This window comes from Trichechus manatus, unplaced genomic scaffold (genome assembly GCF_000243295.1).
Source record: "Trichechus manatus latirostris isolate Lorelei unplaced genomic scaffold, TriManLat1.0 scaffold00077, whole genome shotgun sequence".
Lineage (NCBI taxonomy): Eukaryota > Metazoa > Chordata > Mammalia > Sirenia > Trichechidae > Trichechus > Trichechus manatus.
The window spans coordinates 8,821,753-8,832,776 of record NW_004444013.1 but is presented as its reverse complement, the minus strand read 5'-3'; the positions used below and the strand labels follow the sequence as shown (position 1 = coordinate 8,832,776).

Here is an 11,024-nt window from a genome sequence, read left to right as displayed (position 1 = left end):
ATCACTGACAGCATTGTACTTCAGGATAGATCTTGAAATGTTCTTTTTCACAAGAATGCAACACTGTTCCTCTTCAATTTGTCATTCCCAGCACTGTAGACCATGATTGTCCATATCAAAATGGCCAATACCAGTCCAGTTCAGCTCACTAAAACTTGGGATATGTGTCTTCAAGTGTTCTATTTCATTTTTGACAACTTCCAGTTTTCCTAGATTTATACATCGTACATTCCATGTTCTGATTAGTAATGGATGTTTGCAGCTGTTTCTTCCCCTTTTGAGTTCTCACATCAGCAAATGAAGATCCCAAAAGCTTGACTCCTTCCACATTGTTAAGGTTGACTCTACTTTGAGGAGGCAGCTCTTCTGCATTCGTATTTTGAATGCCTTCCAACCTGAGGGACTCATCTTCTGGCACTATATCAGACAATATTCCACTGCTATTCATAAGGTTTTCACTGGCCAATTTTTTCAGGAGTAGACCCCCAGGTCCTTCTTCCTAGTCTTTTTTAGTCTGGAAGTTCTGCTAAAACTTGTCCACCATGGACGACCCTGCTGGTATTTGAAATACTAGTGGCATAGCTTCCAGCATCACAGCAACGTGCAAGCAACCACAGTAGGACAAGCTGACAGATGAGTGGTGGACATATGTAGAACAAGTACATACAGCAGGCGTGGATAATGATACTTGTCAGCTTATGGACTGGGTTTGCCTCGGGGAAGTGGTAGGGATATTATTTCCTGTGTCATAGGGCTCTTATGAGGACGAATGAGTACACAGCCTGACTTACTGTATGTCATTACTGTTACTTCTTAGGGAACTGTTGATGTATCTTTTTCTCCCCAAAATTTAAAAACTGGAGCAGATTTTATTTTACATTGGTTTTTTAAATGTTGTAGTCCCACTCATATTTAAGTGGTCATGGTGTGCCAGGTATTGCTCTTGGGGCCAAAGATACAGCAGTGAACAAGACAGGCAAAATCTCTGCTCTCATGAGCTCACAAATGAGGGGTGACAGTCAAACAAGTAGAAAAATAATTGTCCTCATGACTGGCACTAAACAGTATGAAGGAAATAAAGCAGGGCACTGAGAGACTAGGGGGTGAGGGTGGTCAGAGATGGCCTCTCTGAGGAGCTGTTGAGCAGAGACCTACATTTTAAGAAGAACAAGCGTGTGGAAGTTTTTTTTTTTTTTTTTTTTTTTTTGGTGAAAAGCATTGCAGGCAGAGATAAAGGCGTTCAGATAGGAAAGAATAAGATTGATATGTTCAAGAAATTGCAGGAAGAATAAAACACTCAGGAATAAATTTAGCAAAAGTGGTGCAAAGTTATACTTTGGAAACTACAAAACGTTGGAAAAAAGACCTAAGTAAAGGGAAAGATATCCCATGTTCATGGATTAGAAAACTTAATATTGTTAAGATTGCAATACTCCCTAAACTAGTCTACAGATTCATTGCAGTTCCTATCAAAATCCCAGCTGACTTCTTTGCAGATATTGATAAGCTGATCCTAAAAAATGTCAAGAAAACCAGTGCAGCCAAAGCCCAGTGAAGGAAGAGGGGAAGTGGATGGAGGTGCAGCCAGAGGTTGGCACAGTTTTGGGATTTTGAAACCCTGTGAGCCACGGCAGGGAGCTTTGATTACCTCATCCTACCTCCAGTGGGCAGCCTTACGAGGGTATTACATAGGGGAGTGATAAAATTCAATTAGTTATTTGTTGCGTGCCCACTCAATGCCAAGTGCTGGGATAGGCATGAGTGATACGGCAGTGAACAAGACAGAATGTCGACTAAATAGAAGAACTTCAGCTTTTCAGAGGTAGGAAATGAGAGCATTCTCAGTTTGTTTTTGTATGTGTTGGCATGTATTTGTCATATTACTGACCTTCTTAAATATTAGGCAATATAGAGGTAGCAATGGTCAGTATAGAATATTTAGAAGATTCAAACCAATGGAGAAAATGCCTGTCTTTCAAGATCCTACCACTCTGAGATAACCACAGTTAATATTTACTGTTTTATCTTTCTTGTCTTTTGAATGAATTTATGATCAATACGTTTATCAAATTCAATAATAAGTGACGACCACCTCCCACTCCAACACTACAAAAAGAAACACAAGTGAGAATCGCAGCTTGTCTTTTGACAAATCAGTCCAGCAGCCCTGTGATGTGAATGTTAATTTCTTTCAGGTGGAGCTGATCAGAATAATGTTCAGCATCAATCCCCTGGAGAACCTGAAGCTGTACATCAGCAGTCGACCTCCCCTAGTGGTCTTTATGATCAGTGTAAGCGCCATGGCAATTGCTTTCCTGACGCTGGGCTACTTCTTCAAAATCAAGGAGATTAAATCACCGGAAATGGCAGAGGTATGGTATAGCATATTGTAAATTCTCCTGTGATAGACTGGCTGGGCCTGGTCGAGTGGGGAAACACATTTTGGCTCTCCATACCCTTTCCTCTGGTTGTGACCTTTTCCTCCCAGTGGGAAAGGTCAATATTTATTTGGAATGGTCTCTCTTTGATCTCTCTGTGACTTACTTTGTTAGGACCATATAGTTAGATAGTTATTGTTTGGCTGAAATAACACTGTCAGTTTAAGTTAGACTATTTCAGCAATGAAACAGATGCGTTCTGAAGGGTATATTTGTAAAATGTTTTGTATCAAGAAACTAGAGAACTCCTGGGATGTTAATTTAGCTCATTACAGATTTAGAAAACTAAAGATGGACATTTTAAAGCCACCTGTCAGCATAGAGAGCTGTCAGCTAGACTGATGACTTTTCCATTGGATAAAAAGGGACCCTAAAGAATTTAGAAAGCAGAATCTTATTTTCAAATATATTTTGTCTTTTTTTGTCAAGGAAAACTTCAGTTATCTCAACTTGCCTGCTAGATTTTTACATTTTGGTCAATTTAAATAAATTATTAGGGCATTGGTCGTTAATCCTTTGTCTAGGCATATTTTTTTGAGCATGTGTAATGCAGATTTATAAATTCTTGTTAAAAACAATAAAAATTTTATAATTCTTGTTTAATAGAGATGGGTGAAAGTATACCTATTAATAAATTTATTTTACATATTAGAAATTATGTTGAATTAATGATCTGGTGATTTCAGTGGTGGATAAAATTTCTGTTAGGACAAATTAGTTCCTGTCTTAATAGAGTCCTTGAGTGCCTTCTCAGACTTTTTCTTCTTGGCTGTGTTCATTGGTGGGAATGAGAGTCAGGATGGGGATTGGGCTTGCATTGTTGGCCATGTTGTATGTGCCTTGTGATGAAGAGGGGGGTTCTACTCAGTGTAGTTGAGATCATGGCTTTCTCTTGTGTTCTGTGGCATTCTGGATCATAGGTGATCATGGCAACAGGGACGGCCTTCTTCCTAAGTGAACTCTCTAACACAGCTAAAGAACAAGTTTGAACTATTTCTACCATCAAACCTTTTCGAAGAGTTTTTTACAAAGAGACATACTGGCTGGTTTAATTCTCCCCTTTTCTGACCCTGCCTGAATCTTTAAAGGCTGTACACACAGGCTGCACCCACATTAGGGATGAAAACCAACATTCTAGTCCCATCCCTTCATAACCAAAGCTGGGCAGCATGTTGGCAGTGCTCTCCTACAGAGCTTGAGTCTTGTTGAACACTTGGCCAAGGCCAATGGTTAAGGTGTAGCCTGGATAACTAGCCCTTAATAATCAAATTGGGTCCTGGCCTTGGCTGGTTTTCAAAATGGAATCAAGCTCTGTGGGAAAACAATGTCAAGATGCAGAACTTTTGTTATGATTGCTTTGTTTAAGTTGTTAGGTGCTGTGAGTCCATTTCAACTCTTAGTGATGCTGTATGACAGAGTAGAACTGCCTCATAGGGTTTCCTAGGCTGTAATCTTTACGGGAGCAGATCACCAGGCGTTTACTCCCATGGAGCCACTGGGTGAGTTCAAACTGCCAACCTTTCGGTTAGCAGCCAAGCACCTAACCATCGCACCACCAGGGCTCCTTATGATTAATTTAGTGATTTTATTTTCAAATGAGAACCCTAGGTTGTAGGAAAGGCAGTGATATGTTGTGAAATGTTTTGGGCTGTGAATCAGAGAATGTCCTGATTCTGCCTTCACTGTGGAATTGGACAGTCCCTAATTTGTTCTGGGCTTCCTTTTCCTCATGTCTGGAATGTAAAGGGATGACAATTCTATACACCCAATCCTATTCGTTTTCAGCCCTGATGTTCTAGAATGGTTGGCTGACTTTTTAAGTGTTAGGGAAAACGTAGTTTGGTATGTTCAGTGGTGGTCTTACTTAATGTCATACAGTTTACTGATGCTGTGTTGAAGGTAGATTTGCTGGACTGCTTGGAGATTGCTCATTGGGTAAATGGCGTTTTAAATTAATACTAGTGTTAGAGTGATTGGAAGTCTAACTTGGTTTGTCTTCACATTTGGCAGCGTTTTACAAAGTCATGTTGCTTGGGAGGAAGAAGTTACAGTGAGACCTGGTGTTGACTACTGTTTCAGGTTCTAAAGAGAGAAAGTCAGGTGTACAGAGTTGACCTTTTGAGGAATTATTTTAAGGCAGCCTTGTTTTAAAAAAACAAAACAAAAACTATAACTGTTAAATGAATTTGGGTTAATACTTTTAATATTTTACTATTCCTGTTCAAATGTTCAAAGTTTGATTCTGAGGCAGGTTGTTTTCTGTAAGTATAGTATGCTATTTTGTATTTTACATATTTTCTTGCATTAGTTGGTTTAATCTCAGCTTATTTAATATCTCATGTCAATGAAGTGTTTGTATCTTAGATTACAGCTGTGAAAGTGGTTTGGAAAGACACACCATTATGCCAACACAAGAGGCTGATGGCTGCGTTGTCGCTGCTCTTGTTAAACGCTTGACCCTGAACTCTGCAGTTTTGCTGTTATGGCGTGATGCCACACTGAGACTTATGGCTGTGTTCCTGTAGTGGGGGCACTTTGGGACCACTCACACTTGTTTCTCTGTTTCATTTTCCTGAAGGATTGGAACACCTTTCTGCTGCGGTTTAATGATTTGGACTTGTGTGTATCAGAGAATGAAACGCTAAAGCATCTCACAAACGACACCACAACTCCAGAAAGCACAGTGACCAGCGGGCAGGCCAGGGTGTCCACCCAGTCCCCCCAGGCCCTGGAGGATTCCGGCCCAGTTAACATCTCCGTTGCAATCACCCTAACCCTGGACCCACTGAAACCTTTTGGAGGGTACTCTCGCAACGTCACCCACCTGTACTCGACCATCTTGGGGCATCAGATTGGACTTTCAGGTATGTGCGTGTTAGCTGTTTCCTTCCAGACTGTCTCCAGCAACAACTATTACAAGACAGAGAGTAGTAGGAGTGTGTGGTTTTACTTACCATTCCATTTTTTATTTTTGCATGTGTGTCTCCTTTTGTTGAGTATGAACTACATGAAGTCAAGAAGGAGCCTCTTCAATCACTGAAAATACAATAAAATATGATTTAAAAATAAATGAAAAAATAAGGCGAGGAGGAGAAGGACCCATTTCCACTAATAAAGTGCTTGGCACGCAGTAGGCACTCAGTAACAGCCTGTAAGAGTGAGAAACTGAGGAGGCCCTGTCTGGCCTTAATAGTTACTTAAGATAATTTTTAATTCAGGTTTATCCTATTGAGTTTTTAATACTTATTACAAATGTTGCTACCAGCCTACAAATGTTTGAATGCCCAGCGTTTGTTCAGCACTGTGCTAGCTTCTGGGAACAACTAGGAAAAGCCTAAGATCTACTGTCTTCCCTTTGGAATTTTGGGATTCTGGGAGAGACACAGATAATGTGAATTAATATTTACCAAGCCCTTAGAATAGTTCCCGGCATGAAAGAAATGCTATATGAATGTTTGTTAAATAATATTAAAAATTAACACATATAAAGCATTGAGCTCTGCTCTTTGACCAGTACTAACCCTGTGACAGACTGTGATTTGGGAGAAGGAAAGAAAGCAGCAGAGGCTGGAATAGTCAAGAAAGGCTTCATGCAGGAGGCATGGGCCTTGGAAGAATAACCGTTGGTTCTTTGACTACCAAAAGCCTTTTATCCCGTTCGTGCCCGGTGGTACATATAGGGACCATGAACTTTTTCAGCCTCGGAGGTTTATTGGGAGGCTGCTGTACCACTGATAGTGCATGCAGCTGCAGGGCAGGGGCCTTTATGACTGTTTGAAACTGAAGAAATGGGCATGTACTGCAAATTACTATTTTTACAGGGTGTTGTATGAGGTGTCTGAAATTTTGGTAGGAAAAATAGAAATTTTGAAAATTTTTATCTATTCCACATATGTACCAATAGACTCTGGTGGGGACTCTGGGGTATAATTAGTGGTACTTCATATGTACCACTAAACACTTAGGATAGGCTTGTGGGAGGGGGCAAGAAAAAAAAAAATCCATCCTACCTACCAAAAATTCGGATACACTCAATGATTCAGTATGCTTCCATTAATGAAAACACATGGTATCAACAAAAAATTAAAGCAGAAAATAATGGGTCACCAAAGGGTTTTAAAGTCCCTGGAGGGCCATGGGCATGCCTGTCGGCCTCCTGTTGGCTATTACGGGTGAGAACTGCTCCCATGATCATCAAGGTAAGGGTGACTTCTGGGTTTTCCATGTAGCAGGTAGACCTTTCTCGTTTGTGGAGGCAGTTTAAGCTTCATCACTTACCAAAGTCTGTTAAACCCTTTAACCCTCAGAGGGGAATGGTGACACTTTGGTCATGTGCGTGGGACATTGGTAAATTTTAAGGGAAATAGTGCATATAAAAGCAGTTTGAAAATGGTAAGTGTGCTGTACAAATGCTAAACCCGTGGTGATGGTAATTCCCCCAGCTTGAGCTCTCCAACTTGGATGGTGCCTGGGCCCTGACTGAAAAATGGCCTCTCCCCTTTGGCCACATTGTGGCTTTACCAGTTGAGCAGGCCTCGTGGTCTGGACCGGGACTGTGTCCCACCTCTGCATGTATCTGCTGTTCCTAAAATCCCACAAAGGCAGGCGTCTGGCATGATAGGTGATTCCTGAGTGGTTTGATTTCAGGCCTTCAAGTCCCAGAGAGTAATAAATGTATGGATTCTGTCTTTATTCTCTTGTAGGCAGGGAGGCCCATGAGGAGATAAACATCACCTTTACGCTGCCTACGGCCTGGAGCTCTGACGACTGTGCTCTCCACGGGCACTGTGAGCAGGTGGTGTTCACGGCCTGCATGACCCTCACAGCTGCCCTGGGTGTGTTTCCCGTCACCGTGTAAGTGGTGCCCGACCCCTGGGTATGCGTGAGAAGAGTAGTGTACCACAAGGGTGACTGGGGGGCTTCAGCAGGACTCCTCAGAGGGTCCGGCATCGCAGGACTTTGGAGAGTTACCACTATTGGGATCTGTCTGACGAATTCTTCTGTTTTATTTAGAATTCTAAAGGTCGAACTTCTACATGTAAACACCAGAAAGTTAGTGCTTCAGCCAGGTAGTGAGAGCATATTGTCGGATGTTCTTGGGCTGCCTTTCCTGTGAGAGTAGGAGCAGCGTGTCACAGTCAAGATAAACTCGACCAGATCCTGGGCTGGTAGACAGAGATGACCAGAAAGTCCCCTAATTAAGGCACCCAGAAGACCAAGATTTTTTTCACCTTCATTGTCCAGAAAGGGTTAGGCGTATAAATGGAGCCTTATTTTCCATTAGTTTAGGCATTACTGTTTTCAGAACTTTTGCTTCAGTTGTTTTGAGTTGCAGTCAGCGTTACTGCTTTGCCTTTCAGTTTTTTGTTGTTGGCCTCTCTTTTCTCTGTGAAGGAGATAATGATCTATTAATAAAAATAAAAAAACCTATTGCTGTCAAGTCGATTCTGATTCATAGTGACCCTATAGGACAAAGTAGAATTGCCCCATAGGGTTTCCTAAGCTGTAATCTTTAGGGAAGCAGACTGCCACATCTTTCTCCCACAGAGCAGCTGTGGGGGTTCTAACTGCCAACCTTTGGGTTAACAGCCGAGCACTTAACCATTGAGCCACCAGGGCCCCTTGATCTATAACTAAACACTTGAAATAAACAAGATGCAGCCTATTTAAAAGAATTCTGTGGTGAATCCTTTTTTAATAAGAATTAATTATCCTGGGGTTGATCCATTTTAGACATTTCGAGGTTTGTAGGGCAAGATCAGATAAGTTAAACATACTGTGGTGCTGGTTGTAATAGCTAGTGGGGAAGTTTGTATGTAAAATCGCCAGGTGTGACTAAGGGATTTAGATGATTTGAGAAAATAGACTTAAAAGGAGCGGGGCCCTCTGGCCATATCACCTGTTGCTGAATTCTGAAGGCCAGAACCTAACACCCAGACTTCTTAATGTCAGGTGCCTCTTTTTTTTCTGTGATAAAGTTTATTTAAAAAAAAAAAAGACCTCAAACTAAAAATACAATGGCGTGTATCACAAAGAAACATGATGTTGTCAGCAACATGTCTGTCTCCGTTTACATCTCCTTCCCACATGCGTTGCTATGCTCAGTGTAGTGCCAGGTGCCAGTGGGGGGTGAGGGGACCGGGTAAATGTCTTGGGCTCCTGAGCACATGTCTTTCCCTCTCTCCCTGCAGACAGCCACCACACTGTGTACCCGATACATACAGCAACGCCACGCTCTGGTACAAGATCTTCACAACTGCCAGAGATGCCAACACAAAATACGCTCAAGATTACAATCCTTTCTGGTGTTATAAGGGGGCCATTGGAAAAGTCTATCATGCTTTAAATCCCAAGCTCACAGTTATTGTTCCAGATGTAAGTGAGAAAAACCACGCGTGTGTGTGCGCGTGCGCACGCGCGCACCCGGGAACTATTAGGCCCTGTTTGTCTCATTGGGTTGGGTAATCCTGTCTAGATTTCCAGCTGGGATAGGAGATGAGGTGGAGTGGTTGAGACTTGGAAGAACATGCCACATTTCTGGTCAAGAAAACTAGTCATGTTCTTCCTCTTCTGCATTGTGGATCAGCTGCTGTGTGCCTGACTCACAGGGGTCACAGGAGATGCTTGTACAGTCTTAGTGCGAGAACTGATGCACACACACCATTCTAGTGGAGTAGTTGTTCAGTGTCAGCATGAGCAGTCTAAGTAGTACTGTTCAGAGCTTAGAGAAGTAGAGTAGGCAGTGGAGGGAGACGACTTGGTGGCCAGATGTTGGGGGCTGACTAGGATGGGGATTAGCACAGAGGAGGGGGAGGCAGACGTTGTAATCTAGCCCGGCAGGCGATGTGCAGGTTTAGCCTTTAAGAGCTGCACTGACTGATGCTCTGTAAACGCCTTTACTTTTCTTTCCGTCAGTGTATGTTAGGGTGGATTTCTCCTCTCTTGGCCTGTTCCTTTTCCCTTTGTGTTGCATTTTTATCAAGTTGTGGAAGTTGGTAGACCAGGGGCCTGCAGGAGTGAACAGGAGATCAGACTGGATGGTGAGTGGAGGCCAGGTTCCAGAAGGCCTTGGTGCCTAGCTGAGTCATTTAGTCTTCTCAGGTGAGCAGTCGCCACCTGCATATGGGCTCTGTGGGATTTGTAAGGTGTGTGTTAGGAAGACTGGTGAGCCCACGTGCTGCCTGTGAGCTGGAGGGAGTCTGAGGCAGGGGACCAGTCGGCAGTGTTCTCAGTACTTGAGGCTGATGTTGTGAGGACTGGAGTTGTGAGGAGAAGGACTGGAATCACATCAGGGATCTCTTAACAGTGGGCGGGGCCTGGAGATTGATTGTACGTGTGAGTCACGGGTCACCTCTGTGGTTTCAGCCAGGGACTTGTAAAAGCTGGAAAGGCAGGAGGAAGGCTCTGACTCGTGAGAGGTGATGTGCTGAGGCTGTGGAGGAGTGGCATGGAGGTAGAACGCAGGCCCGGGCTGTCAACCGTGCACCCCAGGGCAAGCGGAGGAGAGGCTGTGTCCAGAGAGGAGCTGGGTGAAAGAAGGAGCCTGGGGCCTCTGGGGGAGGGAGACCTGCACGGGCAGAGTGTCAGCAGTGTGGAGTGCCAGGGCCAGGGCCGAGGACAGCGTTAGGGAGGTGTGGGTGGTCCCTGCAGGGCCCTCAGTAACACCACGGCTTCACTTGATGACATCCAGCTGCCATAGTTTAGAAGCCAAAAGGAGAAACCTCTTGTTCAGCTTCAGGCTGAACGATGATGCCAGTCTGGAGGCTTCTGTCTCTGGAAGCCCAGCTTGAAAACCTCTCATGAACTCAGTACAGACGTTTGTGTTGTCTTCTCTTCTTCATTTAGGACGATCGTTCATTAATAAATCTGCATCTCATGCACACCAGCTACTTTCTCTTCGTGATGGTGATAACAATGTTTTGCTACGCCGTTATCAAAGGCAGACCAAGCAAATTACGTCAGAGCAATCCTGAGTTTTGTCCTGAGAAGGTGAGTGGTGGAGGGTGGCCACGTTTGACTAGAGGTATCTGTATGCAGAAAGCCCTGGTTAGCCCTGTTCTGCTTGTTGTGGGCAATGCCTTTCCCCCAGAGAGGTTCCTGCTGGTCTTTTCATCAGAAGTAGTCTTTATCCTCAGCCTAAGTGACAGTGTTGGCTGTTCAGCCAGACACCCAGCCGTGGCTGCTAAAGGCACTGGCTGTGGGAACTTCTCACAGTCCTGGAGGGCAGTTGGCGGTGGATGGGCTCCCTGCCCTCCACTCCATCAGCCTGAGAAACCATCCCACAGAAGGCTGGTGAGGGCTCAAACAGTCATCTCTGTCCTGACACCTACTACAGTGCTACCACATGGATGAACCTTGACCTCATTGTGCTGAGTGAAATAAGTCAGTCACAAAAGGACAGATGCTGTGTGATCCCACTTACATGAAATATCAAGAACAGGCAGATGGATGGAGGCACAGTTTCTTGGTGGTGACGGGGGTGGGGCGGGCGGGAGTCATTGTTTAGGAAGCAAGGGGTTTCTGTTTATGGTGGAAAACTCGGCAACAGTTACGGCTGATGGCTGCACAGCATGATTAATGTAAACG

The 11,024-nt window shown here is 43.8% G+C and overlaps 1 protein-coding gene across 1 annotated transcript in view; it reads left to right on the top strand.

Annotated features, from left to right (window-relative positions):
• The first annotated feature begins 1,200 nt into the window (after nucleotides 1–1,200).
• The window catches only part of TMEM248 (transmembrane protein 248), a 13,709-nt gene continuing 3,885 nt past the window's right edge, over nucleotides 1,201–11,024 (top strand). The window contains exons 1-5 of the mRNA XM_004380778.2: nucleotides 1,201–2,372; nucleotides 5,017–5,302; nucleotides 7,142–7,292; nucleotides 8,630–8,813; nucleotides 10,284–10,427. Of these exons, the coding sequence (XP_004380835.1) occupies nucleotides 2,214–2,372; nucleotides 5,017–5,302; nucleotides 7,142–7,292; nucleotides 8,630–8,813; nucleotides 10,284–10,427 (924 nt within the window). The 5' untranslated portion in view covers nucleotides 1,201–2,213. The remainder of the gene's footprint in view (nucleotides 2,373–5,016; nucleotides 5,303–7,141; nucleotides 7,293–8,629; nucleotides 8,814–10,283; nucleotides 10,428–11,024) is intronic.